This window comes from Rhinopithecus roxellana, chromosome 4 (genome assembly GCF_007565055.1).
Source record: "Rhinopithecus roxellana isolate Shanxi Qingling chromosome 4, ASM756505v1, whole genome shotgun sequence".
NCBI lineage: Eukaryota > Metazoa > Chordata > Mammalia > Primates > Cercopithecidae > Rhinopithecus > Rhinopithecus roxellana.
The window spans coordinates 141,056,862-141,077,514 of record NC_044552.1 but is presented as its reverse complement, the minus strand read 5'-3'; the positions used below and the strand labels follow the sequence as shown (position 1 = coordinate 141,077,514).

Genomic DNA, 20,653 nt, shown 5'->3' with positions numbered 1-20,653 from the left:
ATGCCCTCCCTGGGTGTGCACCCTCCAGGAACCTCCACTTGCTTAGCAACCAAAAAGCTCCTCACATCTTGTTCAAGAGTTTTTGTAGAGCTGAATCTCCAGTCCCACCCTCCTTTCCTGGACTTTGGTGGGTGGGACTGAAAGTTCCAACTATTTGATCCCCTAATCCCTTGGACTTGCTGGTGACTGGCTCTATCTTGAAGCTATCTAGGGACCTCACCCTAAGTCTGCAGGAGTATAAACCCAAATATTATCATGGGGTTATTATGAATCACAAAGGACGTTTCTTTTTTTTTTTTTTTTTTTTTTTTGAGACGGAGTCTTGCTCTGTCACCGGGGCTGGAGTGCAGTGGCCGGATCTCAGCTCACTGCAAGCTCCGCCTCCCGGGTTCCCGCCATTCTCCTGCCTCAGCCTCCAGTGTAGCTGGGACTACAGGTGCCCGCCACCTCGCCCGGCTAGATTTTTGTATTTTTTAGTAGAGACGGGGTTTCACCGTGTTAGCCAGGATGGTCTCGATCTCCTGACCTCGTGATCCACCCGTCTCGGCCTCCCATAGTGCTGGGATTACAGGCTTGAGCCACTGCGCCCGGCCAGGACGTTTCTATTACTTAGGAAATTTCTAGGGTTTTAGGAGCTCTGCAACAGGTACTGGGGACAAGGACCAAATATTTATTTTTTATTATACCACAGTTGTCTTCTACTCAGAAACCACATGGTTACCCATGGCAACATAGCTCAAACTTCTCAGGTGTTCGTTAGAGTTTACACAACCTCTTCTGCCAGGATTCCTGCTACTTTACTTCGGTCCGACCTGGTCCATTGTGTAGATTCTTGCCTCTACACCTTTGCCCCATCCTCCTGTCCCTTCACTGAATCAAAACATTTCACTGTAGGGCTCCAGTTGTTCAGATATGTATGGGACCTCAGAGGTAAGCTGGTTCAAACTTCTATTTTATAGATGAGGAACTGGTGATGCTGAGAAGTGAATTGCATAGCCACAGATTGTAGATTTATCTCTTAAAAGGCAGAAAGAATCGTAGTGATCTCTGAATTTCCAGTGAGGAGGGTTAAAGGTGATAAGCTTTAAATTAGCAAACTATTAGGCGAACTTTCAAAACACAAATCACAAGGAAAAAAAGATTAATTCAATTACAACAAATGAAGAATTTCTGTTCAATGAAAGACACCATGGACAAAATTAATAGACCTAACATCATCATAATATGTTTGCAATCTTGAAAATTGATCACGGATCAAAACCTACAACTCCTGAAAGTCAAAAAATATAAAACTAACCCAATTTAAAAAATACCAAAGAATATGAATAAGCAATTAGGGAAGAAGAAACTTAAAAAGTTAACAAACATATAAAAAATGTCCAAACTCACTAGTTATTAGAAAAGTACATAATAAAGCAGCAATGTGTATTTTACACCTACAATAAAGCTGGATACTGCCATGACATATAGGAAAAATATGGAAGTTTACATGTCCTGTTTGGGAATGGGAGTAGGTGAAAGAGAATGGAGGGTACCAGTCATTGAGGAAAGCAGTCTGGTAGTACTCAAAGTATGCCCTGTGGCCAGCAATTCTGCTCCTGGGTAGAAATCCTCTGGTGAGACCACCCAGGAAGATATTTGGAGCAGCATTATTTGTGGAGGCAGGGTGTTAGGCGCCATCTCCAAACCCATCAGCCAGGGAGCAGATGGGTAAAATACGTGGAGGTGGGTAAAATACACAGAGCACAATTCACAGTGGTGTGTAGGTACAAGTGCATCTAGGGCAACATGGACAAATCATAAAAACAACAAGTTCAGGACAAAAGTAAGAAACAGAAAGGGTTAAATAACAGGACTAGGTATGCAATTATAAAATATAAGCACATAAAGGTTTTGCAAGTGCATGTAGAAACAAAACTATATGCAGTCGTCAAACACATTAGAATGTTGTCTATGTGGGAGGTGGAGGGTAGCGAACAAAGGGCCATTCTATCTGACTAACCTGTCCCCTGGGTGAGTTCCCACCCTGGCTGTTGCCTCCCCCATTTAGGAGCAATTGGCTAGGGTTAAGGCTGCAGCCTTATGGGCAGGAAGTGGGTTCAGCAGCCAGGGCCTCAGAAGCGGAGCCAAGTGGAGAAAAGGCACACTTCTAGGGGACCCTAGAGACCTGCTCAAAGCTACCTTCCCCACAGCCTGTCTTGATGGTGAGAATCTCACCTCGGCAGATGGATACCTTCAGTTTTGTGCTGTGGGGAGATTTCATAAGTCTGCTCAATGAGTAAATATAACAAAAATAGTTTAGGCAATGATACTTAGGTAAGATTGTGGATGGGAGGCAGGTGGTAGACTGCCAGGCTGTGAGAACCAGATAAGCTGATGCACAACCCAAACCTTCCCTTCCTCACAATTCCCCTCCTCCCCATCCAGGGCACATGAAACTAACTTTCAGTGAGCACTTACTATTAATATAAATCAGCAGGGGTTATCTCATGCATTCCTCACAAACCTCTGCAAGTTGGGGGTTATCACTGCTATTTTACAGCTAAGGAACGTGAAGTTCAGAGAAAGTAAAGAGGCCAAGCACATACTGTCAGTGCTTCCACACTGTCTTCCTCGTGCCTCAGGGGACAACAGTCTTTCCACTGAGACAGCTACACTAACTGGCGAGTTTTGCCATCCTCTTCCCAGTTTTCTGCCTAGTAGTGGGTCCAGGGGGTCTCCAGGATTGCCCTGGGGCCTCTACAGCAATCAGGATTACTCCAGTAGTTCTAGAAAGTGTACACCTCCTTGGAAGTTCCTGCTCGAGGGGACTCCTGTGTTTTAGCTGGATTCTAGGAAATTCCTCTTTGTCCTCCATATGCTTCAGTCCTTTTATGTGGCTCCTTTGAACTAGGTCCAGTCTCCAGGAAACTGGAGATGCCCCTCCACAACTGTTTTCCACCCTGATTTGAATCCCCAGTGTCCTAGGAATCAATATGCGGTGAGTGGTTATGGTGGAGGAACGTTTATACCACAATAGCAATAAATTCTCTGAGGGTTAGTATAATATAAACAATGGACAGTGAAACATCTGTGCAATACAGGAGTACAGCAGAGCTTTAGCACATGCTTTAGCACTACAGAACTAGGATTTTATGCCGGTCAAATCATGTCTGACAAACCCCCAAACTGCATAGGGTAAGTCCTGAGGACACAGCCATCTAACCTTGCCATTTGATCTGCTCCCAATCTTAACCCCCTGCCAACATTATGTAAGTAGCCTATTTTTCCTCAGAACCCAATTCAATTATCTTGAGCAAAATTTGAAAGAAAGTAATTTCATGCAACAAAAAGGATTTTGAACATCCATAGAAGAGATAGGCTGTAACTTACAGCAGTTTATTCAGGCCTCACGTAGATGTCCTGTCATAAACATTTGATACCATGATTAATACTAGGAGCTCAACTGGACTTACAAGAGGGAAATATTATTAGGGAAAACTAGAAATTCCTCATTCTTTTTTTTCCACTGAAAAGGGTTCACACAATTGTGGAGAAAAGAGTGTCACAAAAAGTAAAGTCTACAAAGCCGTGGTTTATGTGCAAAATAAAACAAACACATGTAAGTTTATTCTACCCTTCTGGGAGGAAGTGGAGACACAGGGCAGTAAAAATTCAATTCTATAAATATTTATTTTGTCATTACTGAGTGCAAAGTATCAGGGAAGTGTAGCTGTGGAATACCAATGCTTAAGAGACCACAGAGTTCTTGAAACCCACAATTCTTGTTCAAATCCAGATGCGGGTGAGCCCCACCTCATGAACTCTGAAGGCTGAAGGATCAGTGGGAATTTCTGCTGCTGAGTGTCCCTGATAAGGTCAGAAGCATCAGAATGGAGGGAGCTTTCTCCCCTTCTCTCATCTCATGAAAATGAGCTTTCTGGTTGTGGCAGGTGGGGGAGGGACCTTTAAAACCATACAGTGGTGCCCTCTTATCATCTTTTCCTGTCCTCGTTTCTCCAAGCTTCCAGAGGGGAAAATAAAACCAAACAAACCCCTCAGCATTGTGCTCTCCTGACCTCTAAGCTCTTCTCATATGAAGTGTACTGTTAGCTTTCTGTATCCCAGCTTGATCACACTTCCCTTTCCCTTCCACGCTTGTGGACTTCACAGATTTCTCTGGACCTTTCTCTGGAGATTTCTCTGTTCTTCCTCTTCCAAAGCTCTTAAGTTTTCTTCTCCCAAGTTTCTCCACAGTCTTGCGGAATCCCTTTACTCAAGGCTTTTACACAGGTTAAATTTGGGTGGTGGTTTGATTTTTTTTTTTTAAACCACCATATATACATCTTGGTTGTACTTATTTATTACTATGCAACCCCCTCTGCTCCTTTTCTAGAATTTAATGCAACAAAAAAGGCATTACCTTTAGCAGAACACTGGGGACTTTGAACTAAACTTTTACACATGTTTTAAGTTAAGCCCATTATCTCTTAAGCTGGACTCTTCCTAAATCTCTGCTGCCAAACCTACTTTATTGAAATCCTTTGAAATCCAAGTGTTTCCACATTTTGGCTCTCTCTGAAGTTTCTTTCTTTTCTTTCTTTTTTCTTTCTTTCCTTTTCTTAACCCTATATTATCGTGTCTGGTAATAATAACATTTATAGACACCACACTATGTGTCTGGTAATAATATAGAGACCACACTATGTGTACTATGTACAATTATGATCCTTATTTTTATAGAGGATAGAACTGAGGCAAGAAAGAGTAAATAACTTGCTCAAGGTCACATAGAAGGTAGTCAAACAGAGAATCTACCCCAAAGCTGTAAGCTTAATTATGCTCAAGCTCCAGGGTCAAAGGGATCTGGTGGCCATTCTTATCACGTCTCCCTTTTTGGGGGGATGGTGCCTGTTAATTTATTCAGCTTCTTTGACGCTGTTTCCTTTTCAATAAGATTGAGATAAAGCATTTTTCGAAAGATCTAGATTGAGATAAAGCATTCTTTGAAAGACCTAGCAGTAAATGAGAGCTGCGTGAGGGACCTGATTCGGTGCCTAGCACTGGATAACTGTCAGTGCTTCTACGCACCCCACCTGAAGACCCTCGCAGGCAGGAGAGGGTCCTGCTCCTCTAAATATTCCCATCTCATAGTGGGGGCACAATAACATCCGTTTAAGAAGAATAGTCCAAGGGACTTCTATGTATCCAGCTGGCACACTGGCCGGAGTCTCACTTTATCCCCACATCTCTCCGCGCCCTGGTCCTAGGCTTGCCACACTCTGCCATCCGCTGCTTCTCCAGCCCGGCTCCTCTCTCAGTCCGGGACTATTACCCCGGGCGCCGGCTCGGGTCTTACCATGGCATCGTAGCGCAGGGCGTTCATGAAGTGCGCCACCTCGGCACCCTTGTACACGGTGAACCAGATGGTGCCCTGGTACTGGTCGCCGGCGTCCAGCAGCAGCACGTTGGGTTCGGCGCGTCGGATCTGCTGCACCTTGGTGAAGAGCCGAGCCACACCACCCATGCAGCGGCTGGCGTTGACGCACTTGCTGGAGTCCTCGCTGGTCTGCTCCAGCCGGCTGTGCACGTCGTTGGTGTGCAGAATCGTGAGCTCCCAGGCGCCGGCCGCAGACCACAGCAGCGCGCCGACGGCGAGGAATAGCGTCGCGGGCGCCGGCGCGGCTCGGGGACACATAGCTGTGGCGCGTGAACTGGGTGCGAAAGCGGGCGAGCGGGGCGAGTGCCGGCGAGTAGGGGCGAGCAGCTAGGGCCGGGGCTCTGCGCCCTGGCCAGAGGGGCGGGGCGCGGGTCAGGGCTGGGGCGTGTCCTTCTTCAGCCTGGAGGCCGGCTTGGCTGCCGGGCGCAAACTCGCGACGTCACCCGATCCGACCCTGGCACCCGGAGAGGCCCTGGCGCGGCTGTCGGCTGGCACCCGCTCACAGCAGGAAGTATGGGGAGGTGGTTCCCGGCGGCGAGCGGGCACTGGCCGCATCCCGACCGGACCAGGGAGCCTGGGTGCGGGCAGTTCGGCTGCTGGTGCGCTGCTCGTTCGGAGGCTAGAGGAAGGAATTGGAGGGTTCCATCCCGCGCGTGGGTCCTCTCTGAGTCTCGCCTCGTTCGAGGCACGGGTTTTTCTACAAGAGAAATATTATGGATTGTGTTGGGTTTGTGGTTGAGCGAGCTCATCACTTCAAAGAACCAAAGAGGGAAGAGAGAGGGGACGGGAAGAAAGATGAGCGAGCTGAGGGGCAGACAGGAGGAGTAAAGAAAGGCCGGGCAGAGGAGCTTCTTGCAGTTTCGGGCTGTGAGAGCTTCGGGCTCACTGAGATGTGACGCTTCCTATTGGGTTGCGAACGCACGAAGTCTACGATGCTTAGACAAAAAAATCTCAGAAACTAAGAAATCATTCGAATCCAGTTCCTCGTTTATTCACGATTAAAACCTTAGTGATAAAACAGTGGCGACGCGTGGACAGCTCCTGGAAGCAAAAACACCATTGGGGTAAAATCCGACAGCTATCAGGACGGGAAGGGGTGCTGCCCTTCATTGCTTTTCTGGTCTTGTTTTTCTATTTGACTTACCTTTTTTTTTTCTTTTCTTTCTTTTGTCGCGTGTGCTTTCGGTGTCATAGTGAAGTCATAGCCAAATACAATGTTAGGAAGATTTTCCTCTGTGTTTTCTCCTAAGAGTTTTATAATTTAAAATCTTAGACCTTTAATCCATTTTGAGTTAATTTTCATATATGGTATGAGTCTAAATTTATTATTTTGCATGTGGATATCCAGTTTTTTTAGTACCATTTGTTGAAAAGACGTTCTGTGCCCTTTTTTAAGACACTGGCCTGAGGCTCGGAGATTGTAAATCATTTGCCAAGAAAGGCCATGCAGTTTGGGAGCAGCAGAGCCTGGGGCTACACAAGACCCTTGCTTCTGGGACACCCTCTAATGTCATGCTTTGCAAGGTTTTGCTCTGTCCCTCTTTGAGCACCTGCTAGAAGCAGGTAAAAGAACTGGTAGTTTTACTGTTTTAACTTAAAGAGAAAGATTTTAGACTTACAGAAAAGTTGCAGAGGTAATAAAGGGAGTTCCCACATACCCATCACCCATATTGCCCTATGTTAACAGCTTATATAACCAATGAAACTAAAAAGTTAACAGCGATACAAAACTATTAACTGCATTACTGATTTTATTTTAATTTCACCAACTGTTCCACTAATGCCATTTTTCTGTGCCAGGATCCAATCCAGGATACCATATTGCAGTTAGTTTTCATGTGTTCGTAGCCTCCTCTAATCTGTGACAGTTTCTCAGTCAGTTGTCTTCAAAAACCTTGACACTTTTGAACGGTACTGGTTTCTCTATACTGTCCCTCAGTTTGGGTTTGTCTGATGTTTTCTCATGATTGGACTGAATCTGTGGATGTTTAGGAAGAATGCTACAGAGATTACGTGTCTTTCTCATTGCCTGGTATCTGTGAGTACATGATATCAACATGACCTACCACTGATCACTGGGGAACTGCTCATTTGTTGTTTCTTGTCTTTTAAACCTAAGCCACTGCAATAGGTTCTGAAATTCCTGTCCCGGGGATGCTACCAGATTTCTGCTTCAATATCATTTTCGTGCCATTTGTTTTCACATAGATCTAAAATGGCCTTTGATTGTTTATTTTTTTTATTTTTTATTTTTTATTTTTATTTATTTATTTATTTATTTTTTGAGACGGAGTCTCGCTCTGTCGCCCAGGCTGGAGTACAGTGGCCGGATCTCAGCTCACTGCAAGCTCCGCCTCCCGGGTTTACGCCATTCTCCTGCCTCAGCCTCCCGAGTAGCTGGGACTACAGGCGCCTGCCACCTTGCCCGGCTAGTTTTGTGTATTTTTTAGTAGAGACGGGGTTTCACCGTGTTAGCCAGGATGGTCTTGATCTCCTGACCTCGTGATCCGCCCGTCTCGGCCTCCCAAAGTGCTGGGATTACAGGCTTGAGCCACCGCGCCCGGCCTGATTGTTTATTGCACCAAGTTTAAGCTTCGCAAACTGGCCTTTTCAAGTCTCATTTTATCCAGCCAACTTTACCTTCCACTGTTCCTCATACATTCCCTCTGTCCTCATTTTTTTTCTCTCCAAACCACCATTCCCAGTCTATCCTCAGGCCAAGGCCCAGGGTTCCTTTAATTTCTTGTTCAAGTCAACATGAAATTACTTTGACTCCTTCACACAGCAGTGAGTTTTTCTCTTTTCTAAATTTCTGGTCAGTTCCTTACAATCTCACTTTAATGTGGTTTTGCTTTTTTTTCTCCAGGTGTTTAATGTGTGTTTTTGGTCTTCTCTCCAAGTGATGGAAACAGAGTTGCTGCTTCAGTGGTAGTAGTGCTTGGAATTCAAGTAACACTAACCTAAAATCTACTGTAGACCCAGTGGGCGATAGTATGAAAGAACCAAGAAGGATTTTGGCTATCCTGGAGCTGATAATGCTGCAAACAAGGTGAGGGTGCATACACTAAGTAGCAGCAAAGCCATGAGGATCATAGGAAATTTCCCACGTCCATGAGGAAAAAAAAATATGCAGGCAAAAATCTGCATACAAATCAGGGCTTTATTTATTGTTTCATCAGTTGATTAGACTTAAGCAAGTAATGAAGAAAATGTCAAAATAATGCAGAATAAACTTAAAAGTGTGTGGTACTAATATCCATTTCATTGGGAATAGCCCTGTAAATTGAGGAAATATGATTTCAGTACATATTAGAAAACTATTATCTGATTCAGGAAAAATTTCACTCACATCATTGATGAACAACATATCTAGTGCTAAAACTAGGTTCTAACTTAATGAGTATAGCTTGTACTACACTCACACTCATTATATAATAGGGTGACAAATACTTTAATAATAGATTACATATTAGATCCAATGACAATATGTTATTGATTTATTAGAAAATAAATGGGCATATAACTCCATTTGTCAAATCACAGTTCAGTTGGAACCACAGGTTGGCTATAGATTACAAAAGTTCTGCAAAAACCAATGAAAGCAGTCTGTAGGAACCAACAGTAAAATTTACAAATAGTAAATTGTGTGTAACAATCTTTTATATCAGAAAAATTTATAATAAATATGTGTGTATATAAATGCATGCATTTTTCTTTAAGAGTCAGTTGTTGAACATTTACCAGCACACCTCTAGAGCTATCTAATGGATAATATATGTTTAAGTTTCTTTGGTAATGAGAACCTATTTTATGTCTTATCACAAAGTCTTTAATAAAATATCAATTTTTCTTTAAATTTGCTGAGATAGATTTATTTAGGTGGGCTGAATTAAAACTCCGAGACCTGCTTTGAGATGAATGCAGAGTGAAAACAGGGACTGGCCAGGCGCAGTGGCTCACGCCTGTAATCCCAGCACTTTGGGAGGCTGAGGCGGGTGGATCACCTGAGGTCAGGAGTTTGAAACCAGCCTGGCCAATATGGTGAAACTCCATCTCTACTAAAAATATACAAAATTAGCCAGGTGTGGTGACAGGCACCTGGAGTCCTAGCTACTCGGGAGGCTGAGGCAGGAGAATCTCTTGAACTCTTGGAGGTGGAGGTTGCAGTAAGCCGAGATGGTGCCATTGCACTCCAGCCTGGGCAACAAGAGCGAAACTCCGTCTCAAAAAAAAAAAAAAAAAAAAAAAGAAAAGAAAAGAAAACAGAGGGACCTTGTCATAGGCATCCTGGCACATTTGTATTATACTGTTAATGGGCTTTTAATATTTCATCTTATTGGTAAGAAAACTTAATGTGACGTTTAACCTGGTTGAATAATTTGCTTAAGATCATTCACGTCCAAGTAAGTGGCAGGCAGGTTTTGAGCACAATTGAATTCCAATACTCAGGTTACATTGTTAAGTCTTCACAAAAGCATGAAGGGTAGATATTATTATCTGCTCCCCACCCCCACTTTTTCTGTGGTGAGAACGCTTAAAAATCTACTCACATAGTGATTTTCAAGTATACAATACATTGTTATTAATTATAGTCACCAAATTATACAGTAGATCTCTTGAACTTTTTCTTCCTATCTAGCTGAAATTTTATATTCTTTGACCAGCCTCTCCAGTAACCCTTCAGGCAGCTCCTGGTAACCACCATTCTGCTCTCCACATTTTTTTTCTTCTTGGCCTTAAAACACCAATAGGGGAAAAAAAGAAAAGAAAAGAAAAGAAAGAAATTACTGGTATAAAAATAGTTTAATTTCTGTAACTTTTTCTCAGACATTCTGGCTAAAAATCAGCCATAACATGAAATCAACACATCCCTGTCTGTGTTTCACAATTCTCAGAAGGCGCTAACATCTTGGTCTTCTAGCCTCCGGAACTATAAGACAGTACATTTCTGTTGTTTAAGTGGTCTTTGGTATTTTGTTATGAGCCCTAACAAACTAATTCATGAAGGCAAACAAAACAATTACAAAACAGTGTGATCTAAATGGGGCATGTGTGTGAGGCTGCAGGGGTGAGCAGAAACCGAGCCATACAGGGACATGTGGACCAACGTAGGGAGCTTAGATTTGCTGCTGGGCCAGAGACTAGGGTCTTAAAAATCTCTCAAAGGCAAAAACCTAGATTCTGAAAAGGAGCAGAGAATATGAGTCAATGCTTTTCTTAGTAATATGTTCATTTCTGAATGATTTTTTTTTTTTTTGCCAAAAATATTTTTTTCTAGACTTGGGGATTTTGTATTAAATTTCAAAAGATGATTTTTTTTTTTTTTTTTTTTTTGAGACAAAATCTTGCTCTGTAGCCCAGGTTGGAGTGCAGTGGTACAATCTCAGCTCACTGAAACCTCTGCCTCCCGGGTTCAAGTGATTCTCCTGCCTCAGCCTCCTTAGTAGCTGTGATTACAGGTGCACACCACCATGCCTGGCTAATTTTTTTGTATTTTTAGTAGAGATGGAGTTTCACCATGTTGCCCAGACTAGTCTCAAACTCCTGACCTCAGGTTATCTGCCCACCTTGGCCTCCCAAAGTGCTGGGATTGTAGGTGTGAGTCACCGCACCCGGCTGAAAAGATGATTTTTAAAACTATTTATTAAGTCATTATAGATAGGCCAGAAGTTGATGACAAATAAACCATATTGTGAAAACAGATCTGCTAGGATTTTTTAAATTATCTCAAAATAGAGGAGATTCTTTTATCAGTAGCTAAAATCAGCTACCTTCTGAAACCAAGAGGAATTAAAGTTTTTCAACTATATTAAGAATTGATATTTCCATTGATACTGTATTATTTTCAACTTAAATTATGGGAAAAGGGTAAACAACTATATTATTTTCTTCAGGAAGAGGATTAGTAAAATATACTCAGTTCAAAGGAAGTTAAGAATTTTAGTAGGAGCATGGATCTGGTCCAACTAGATTGTAAATATCAATATAAAATACTTCCTTTATAAGTAAAACGGTTTAGCTCTTCCACTGAAATAGCTCAAGAGCGACTGGGCACAGTGGCTTATGCTTGTAATCTCAGCACTTTGAGAGACTGAGGCGGGTGGATCACCTGAGGTCAGGAGTTTGAGACCAGCCTGACCAATATGGTGAAACCCCGTCTCTAGTAAAAATACAAAAACTAGCTGGGCATGGTGGTGGGTGCCTGTAATCCCAGCTATTTGGGAGGCTGAGGTAGGGGGATTGGTTGAACCTGGGAGGCAGAGGTTGCAGTAAGCTGAGATCGCGCCACTGCACTCCAGCCTGGGCAACAGAGTGAGACTCCATCTCAAAAAGAAAAAATAAAAAGAAATAGCTCAAGAGCAATGTGACCCCATGACACATGTTAATGCTCACTACTATGGTAATATTATTTTCCACTAATGGGAGCCAGGATCCTTAGAGAAATGGCTAATTTGATATTTGAGGTTACCTCCCATCAGGGTCACAAACAAGAATGTAGGCAGCTTCCTGATTTAAATCACTGCTAATGAGATGAAGTCATCTGTTAAAAAACAAGCAGCAAGTCGTCTTCCAGTTGCTATGATGAGAAACTCAGATTGTAAGCAATCTCATGAGATTGCCCATGATAATTCCAACACTTGAAGGGCACATTGCTGTCACTTTCAAAGAATCATTCTATTCCAACTTCCTTTTCAGAAAAACTGTGAGTGGCCAGGCCATACTGTTTTCTACAATAACACATCCTTTTGAGCTCAGAGGTTCTTAGGTTTTCTGTGCAATGGCTCTTTTTACAATCCAGTGAAGCCTATGGGCCCTTTTTAGAATAATAGTCTTAAATGCATAAAATAAAATAAGTTGAATTACAAAGAAAGCTAAGTATAGTGAAATAAAGTTATCAAAATATTTTTAAAATTTGTGATATAGTAATATATGCATTCTTTATGAGTAAATTAAAAAACAAAAACTTTTAAAATTTTGCCTAAGTAAGCTAAATTTTATTTTTGAAAGACATTATTATGAAAGCAGTAGTTGCTTAGCTTGAATAAGAGGATTAAACTATGAGGTGGTCTTTGACAAAGCAGTATGTGTCATGTTGGCTATCTGATGAATTTTGATTTTTTTTGGATGGCCACAAATGCTGATAATCCCAGGTCACAAACTATATTGTTGCAAATGGAATTAAAGTTTCAACAGCTCACTTTACAAGGCCAAGACAGGCAAATTTCTTTCTAAGACTATCACAATTTTTTAGTTAAATTTCAGTTGTAGTGAAATTTTGATCCAAATATCAATGACTTCATCTTTGGCTAGATCAGTATTTTCAACATAGATAAAACCAATATTTTATTTCAATGTTTAGTGCTTTTTAGTTTAGTGTCTTGGTGACCTGGGATTTGCAAATATTTCATCAACAGAAGATCTCCAATATAGTGTTGGCTAGAAATTATAATAGGGCTGGGTGCAGTGGCTAACGCCTGTAATCCCAGCACTTTGGGAGGCTGAGGTAAGCAGATTATCTGAGGTCAGGAGTTCTAGACCAGCCTGGTCAACATGGTGAAACCCTGTCTGTACTAAAAATTCAAAAAAATTAGCTGGGCCTGGTGGCAGGTGTCTGTAATCCCAGCTACTTGGGAGGCTGATGCAGGAGAATCGCTTGACTTGGGAGGCAGAGGTTGCAGTGAGCTGAGACTGGACTATTGCACTCCAGCCTGGGCAGCAAGGACAAAACTATCTCAGAAAAAAAAAAAAAAAAAAAAAAAAAAAAAAGATAGGGCTGGGTGCAGTGGCTCACGCCTTCACGCCTGTAATATCCCAGCACTTTCAGAGGCTGAGGCGGATGAATCACAAGGTCAGGAGTTTGAGACCAGCTTGACCAACATAGTGAAACCCCGTCTCTACTAACAATACAAAAATTAGCCTGGTGTGGTGGTGCACCCCTGTATTCCCAGCTACTCAGGAGGCTGAGGCAGGATAATCACTTGAACCTGGGAGGTGGAGGTTGCAGTGAGCTGAGATTGCGCCATTGCACTACAGCCTGGGCGACAGTGAGACTCTGTCTCAGAAAAAAGATAAAAAAGAAATTATATATTTATGTTATTCTCAAACTTACGTGAAAACCATTCACTATTTTCACCATTAATATGGTTTGGATATTTGTTCCCTACAAATCTCATGTTGAAATGTAATCCCCAATGTTGTTGGAGGTGAGGCCTGGTGGGAGGTGATTGGCTTATGGGGGCAGATCCTTCATAAATGGGTTGGTGCTGTCCTCACAATAATGAGTGTGTTTTCACTCTATGAGTTCACATAGATTTGGTTGTTTAAAAGTGTATGGAACCCTAACCTGCTGCTGCTCTCACGTGTGATGTGTCAGTTCCCACTTTGCCTTCTGCCTTGAGTAAAAACTCCTTGAGGCCTCACCAGAAGCTAAGCAGGTGCTGATGTCATGCTTCCTGTAGAGCCTGCAGGATCATGAGCCAATGAAGCCAGGTTTTAGGCAGAATTATAGTTAGGTATTGACCATGGTGCACTGACACAATTTGATCCACTCCCCTGCAGCTGCTAACTAACTTGAGAGTCATGTAGCAAACTGACCACCTGCTCCCCCATTGTTCCTATAGATAGAATCTCCCACAATGGACTTGTTGTTTTTTTGAGACGGAGTCTCACTCTGTCACCCAGGCTGGAGTGCAGTGGTGCAATCTCCACTCACTGCAATCTCTGCCTCCCGGGTTCAAGCGATTCTCCTGCCTCAGCCTCCCAAGTAGCTGGGATTACAGGTGCATGCCACCACCCTAGGCTCCTTTTTTGTGTTTTTAATAGCGACAGGGTTTCACCATGTCAGCCAGGCTGGTCTCGAACTCCTGACCTCAGGTGATCTGCCTACCTTGGCCTCCCAAAGTGTTGAGTTTACAGGCCTGAGCCACCACGCCTGGCCGATACTGGACCTTTTAACCCAATAATTGCTTAAGGTGTTTTTTGAGATCCTGAATTCCAGCAGAATGGCTGATGCCAGCTGGTCTGAAGACCCCCAGAGCAGAACTGACTCAGGACAGGAATGTAGTCTCTTAATCTACCTACACCGTGACTTCACCTCTCACTTCTTGACCAATTAGCAATCACTACATTTTAGCCTGTCACCTGTTCAGGTCCCTTAAAAGTCCCATCTCCCAATCTTTTGGAGATGTGGATTTGATGTTCCCTCCTGTCTCCTTATTTGGCTGTTTTATGATGATTAAACTCTTTGCTGCAACTCCTGCTGTTTTGATATATTGTTCTGTCACTACGCAATAAGCAGTTGAATGTAGTGGTCCTATAACATCTTTGCCAAATTGAGGAAGTTCTCTTCTGTTTCCAGCTTGCTGAGAGGTTTTGATAATGTTTATTTTCTAGAAAAGAAAAATCTGAAAATACCCAGAAAACTTCAGAAGTCTATCAAAAGTTCTATCTGTCTAGATGACATTAAAATTGAACCATGGATTTACAATCATTTCCTTTCTGATATAAACTGTATTCTCTGGCATTGATTAGATAAAAGGATCAATAAAATATTAGCAAATTAAACAAATGTATAAAAAGAGTCATACTCTATGACTGAGATTTAGCACAGGTATTCAAGGCTGGTTCAACATTTATTCAAAAATCAATTAATGTACTCCATCATATCAGCAAGCTAAAGAATACAAATTTTAATTTCATTTATATTAATTTTTCCTTTATCCTTATTTTCAGAGACTATGTGCATGAATAAAAATTCATAACAATAGATACAGAAAAAGCATTTGCCAAAACTGAATACCCACTCATAATAAGTAATCTCAGTCAATTAGGAACACAGAACTTCCTCAACTTGTTAAAACTATCTATATGTAATTCTAGCACTTTGGGGGGCAGACGGGTGGATCACTTGAGGTCAGCATTTTGAGACCAGCCTGACCAACATGGTGAAACCTCATCTCTACTAAAAAATACAAAAATTAGCTGGGCATGGTGGCGCATGCCTGTAATCCCAGATACTCGGGAGGCTGAGGCAGAAGAATCGCTTGAACCTGGGAGGCAGAGGTTGCAGTGAATTGAGATCATGCCATTGCACTCCAGCCTGGGCAACAAGAGCGAAACTCTGTCTCCAGTAAAAAAAAAAAAAAAAAAAAAAAAAATATATATATATATATATATATATATAATAACCTACATCATACTTACTTGTGAGAAACTTGAAGCTTTCCCGCTAAGATCAGAAACAAGGCAAAGATATTTCCTTTCACCATTGCTTTGCAACATTGTCACAAACAAGAATGTAGGTACTGGAAGTCCTAGCTCATTCAGTAAGACAAGAACAGGAAATAAAATATATAATGATTGTGAAGGGAGAAATAAAACTGTCTTTATTCACAGATGACGTGATTGTCTATGTATAACATCCAAAAGAATTGATGCAAACACTCCTGGAATTAGCAAGCAATTATAGCAGGGTTGTAGGATGGGATATAAAATTAATACACAAAATATCAATTACTTTTTTATATACCAGCAATGGACAAGTGGAATTTGAAATGAAAAACAGTGACATTTACATTGGCCCACCCTAAAAATAAAATACTTAGGTATAAATCTGAAAAAATGTGTACCAGATCTATATGAGAAAGCTAGAAAACCCTGATAAAAGAAATCAAAAAAGAATTAAGTAAATAGATATGTCATATTCATGGATATGAAGACAATATTTTGAGGATGTCAGTTCTTCTCCACTCTTCCCCAAATTCAACACAATCCCCTAAAATTCTCAGCAAGTTATTTTGTGGAGGTTGACAAACTGATTCTAAAGGTTATGTGGAGAGGCAAGAAGATCCAGAATAGTCAATGCAATATTGAATGAGAACAAAGTTAGAGAACTGATACTACTTGACTTCAAGACTTACTATGAACTGCAGTAGTCAAGACAATGTGATACTGAATAAAGAAGACAAATAGGTCAATACAATTAAATAGGGAGTCCAGAAATAAACCAAGATAAATATAGCCAACTGATTCTTGACAAATGAGCAAAGGCAGTACAATGGATAAAAAGGTAGTTTTTTCAGCAAATGGTGCTAGAACATCCACAGGCAAAATAAAAAAGAAAAAATAAAAATAATCTAGACACAGATCTTACAGATTTTATACCTTCCCAACAATTAACTCAAAATTGATCATAGACCTAACTGTAAAAATAATACTATACAGCTCCTAGAAAACAATATAGGAGAATATGATCTTGAGTATAACGATGACATTTTAGATACAATGCCAAAGGCATGAACCATTAAATAAAGGATTGGAAAACTGGACTTCATTAAAGTTAAAACTACTGCTCTTCCAAGTACATTGTCAAGACAGTGAGTAGACAAGAAACAAACTAGCAGAAAATATTTCTGAATGACATATCTGATAAAGGACTATTACCCCAAATATACAAAGAACTCTTGAAACTCAACAGTAAGAAAACAAATAACCTGATTAAAAAATAGGCTAAAGATCTAACAGATACCTTACTAAAGAAGACATCCATATTGCAAATAAGCATATGAAAAGACACTCCACATCACATGTCATCAGGGAAATGCAAATTAAAACAATGAGATACTGTTAATGGAAAGGGGTCCTGATCCCGACCCCAAGAGAGGGTTCTTGGATCCCGCACAAGAAAGAATTCAGGGCGAGTCCATAGAGTAAAGTGAAAGCAAGTTTATTACGAAAGTAAAAGAATAAAGAATGGCTACTCCACAGGTAGGGCAGCCAGGAGGGCTGCTGGTTGCCCATTTTTATGGTTATTTCTTGATTATATGCTAAACAAGGGGTGGATTATTCATGCCTCCCCTTTTTAGACCGTATAGAGTAACTTCCTGATGTTGCCGTGGCATTTGTAAACTGTCATGGTGCTGGTGGGAGTGCAGTAGTGAGGATGACCAGAAGTCACTGTCATTGCCATCTTAGTTTTGGTGGGATTTGCCGGCTTCTTTACTGCACCTGTTTTATCAGAAAGGTTTTTATGACCTGTATCTCGTGCCTACCTCCTATCTCAAACTGTTACTTACAATGCCTAACTATTTGGCAATGCAGCCCAGCGGGTCTTAGCCTTAATTTATCCAGCCTCTATTCACGATGGAGTTGCTGTTGTTCAAACGCCTCTGACAATACCACAACATACCTTTTAGAATGGTAAAAATCCAGAACACTGACACCACCAAATGCTGGTGAGGATGTAGAGCAACAGGTACTCTCATTCATTACTGGTGGGAATAAAAAATGATATAGCCATTCTGGAAGACAGTTTGGCATTTCTTAGAAAAATAAACATATCCTTACCATACAATCCAGCAACTGATCACCTTGGTATTTGCTCAAATATGTTAAAAACCTATGTCTACACAAAAACCTGTGGATGAACTGTTTAGAGCAGTTTTATTCATAATTGACAAAACTTGGAAGCAAACAAGATGTCCTTTATTAGGTAAATGAATAAACTGTGGTCTAGCCAGATAATGGTATATTGAAATATTATTTAGTGCTAAAAAGAAATGAGCTATCGAAAAACGAAAAGACATGGAAGAAACTTAAATGCACATTACTAGTGAAAGAAGCTAATCTGAAAAGGCTACCCACTGTATGATATATATGACATTCTGGAAAAGGAAAACTTGGAGACAGTAAAAGGATAAGTGTTTGCCAGGGGTTTGGAGCTGAGAAGGAATGAACATGTGGAGCACAGATGATTTTTAGGGCTGTGAAACTACTTGTATGATTACTGTTAGAGGAAAGGAGCCCTGATCCAGACTCCAAAAGAGGGTTCTTGGATTTCACACAAGAAAGAATCCAGGGAGAGTCTGTAAAGTGAAAGTAAGTTTATTAGGAAAGTAAAGGAATAAAAGAATGACTATTCCACAGACCGTGGAAACGTAGAGGTTCCCCTTTACTACACAACTGATTGAATTGCAGGCCATCTCCTTAAATAGCCAACTCCTTGTTTTTTTCACTATGTTCTTGCTGTTGACATAAAAAAAAATTCTTATATTTTTAATCCTTCTTGGAAATTACAAATGCTGTCAGTATTTTGAAATTTTATTTCCTTTTTTATTGATATATACATATTTTGAGGGTACATGTCATATTTTGATACTTGTGTACAGTTTGTAATGATCAAATCAGGGTAATTGGAATAGTCATCACCTCAAACATTGTACTTGTGTTGAGAACACTTAAGTCTTCTCCTCTTGCTTTTTTTGAAATATACAATAAAGTATTAACTATAATTTCCCTACTGTACTATGGAATACTATAACTTATAGCTTCTGTCAAGGCATTTGAACCAAAGCAACTCCATTTTAATAGGAGCTGGGTAAAATGAGGCTGAAACTACTGGGATGCATTCCCAGATGGTTAAGGCATTCTAAGCCACAGGATGAGGTAGGAGGTCAGCACAAAATACAGGTCATAAAGACCTTGCTGATAAAACAGGTTGCAGTAAAGGAGTGAGCCAAAACCCACCAAAATCAAAATGGCAACAAGAGTGACCTCTGATCGCCCTATTAAAAAGTGGGCAAGGGACATGAACAGACACTTTTCAAAAGAAGCCAACAAATATATGAATAAAAGCTCAATATCACTGTTCACTAGAGAAATGAAAATCAAAACCACAATGAGATACCCTCTCACACCAGTCAGAATGGCCATTATTAAAAACTCAAAAACTAACAGATGCTGGCTAGGTTGTGGAGAAAATGGAACACTTATACACTGTTGGTGGGAGTGTAAATTAGTTCTAACATTGTGGAAAATAGTATGGTGATTCCTCAAAGAGCTAAAAGCAGAACTATCATTCTACCCAGCAGTTCCATTACTGGGTGTATACCCAGAGGAATATAAATCATTCTATCATAAAGACCCATGTAGGCAAATGTTCATTGCAGCACCATTCCCAATAGCAAAGACATGGAATCAAACTAAATGTCCATCAGTGACAGATTGGATGAAGAAAATGTGGTATATATGCATCATGGAATACTATGCAGCCATAAAAAAGAATGATATAATGTCTTTTGTGGGAACATGGATGGAGCTTGAGACCATATCCTTAGCAAACTAACGCAGGAACAGAAAACCAAATACCACATGTCATCACTTATAAGTGGGAGATAAATGATGAACCCATGAACACAAAGAAGGGAACAATATACACTAGGGTCTACTTGAGGGTGGAAGGTGGGAGGAGGAAGATGATCAGGAAAAATAACTAACAGGTGCCAGGCTTAATACCTGGGTGATGAAATAACATGTATAACACACCCCCATGACATGAGTTTACCTATATAGCAAACCTTCACCTGTATCCCTGAACCTAAAAGTTAAAAAAATATTATTTCTTAAACTTATCACACAATTGGCAAAGAGTCATTTCTAGCCTTTTCCCCAATAGAAATAGGGGGATTTCAGAAAGCTTACATCATTTTTCTGGTAGGTTGTATGAGAGGTTAGGGGCCAGAGAATCACAGTGTGCTTTGTTATCCCAAGGATATATGTGGGCCGCACTGCCTAGCAAATTTATTACTCTTTGTAATAGACTCAACAGTTATTTAAAAAGAAATTTATAGGTTAGCCTGCCCTAAAGCTGTTGCAGAAAAATGAGGATTCCACTTGTTCCAGAAACAATTATCAGAAGTATAGTGCTCCAAAGATGAAGATTTTTTCTCACATTTCTATATTTATAATCATTAACAGTCCAATTCCCATTTGAAGCAAGCTACCTTTTATTCTGTAATGCCCCCCTTTTTTCCATCAGAAAACTAGAAATTTGAAAGAATGTAACCACTTGTGGAAAAAACATAGTTATATATTTTTATCTACTACATTTTGAAGAAAATGTAACTGCCCCATGAGTTCTTCCTGCCCACTGCAAAAACAAAACAGATTCACCGAGACCATGGCATTGCAATAGAGTTTAATTGACATGAGGCCAGCCATGCCACATGGGAGACAGAGTTGTTACCCAAATCAATCTCCCAGAAAATTTGAAGGCTACGATTTTTCAAGGATAGTTTAGTGGGCCAGGGAGTCAGCTTCTGGGTGAGGCCACGGGACCAGCTGGCAGGAGTTGGTGGGTCCGAGTGGACACATAGGTCATCAGAAATACAAACACCTGAAAAGACATCTCAAAAGGCCAATCTTAGGGTCTACAATAGTGATGTTATCTGCAAGAGT

The 20,653-nt window shown here is 41.0% G+C and overlaps 1 protein-coding gene across 1 annotated transcript in view; it reads right to left on the bottom strand.

Annotated features, from left to right (window-relative positions):
- Nucleotides 1-5,877, bottom strand: part of NT5E (5'-nucleotidase ecto) — a 45,173-nt gene extending 39,296 nt beyond the window's left edge. The window contains exon 1 of the mRNA XM_010383967.2: nt 5,339-5,877. Coding sequence (XP_010382269.1) covers nt 5,339-5,677 — 339 coding nt within the window. The 5' untranslated portion in view covers nt 5,678-5,877. The remainder of the gene's footprint in view (nt 1-5,338) is intronic.
- Between the last annotated feature and the right edge of the window lie 14,776 nt (nt 5,878-20,653).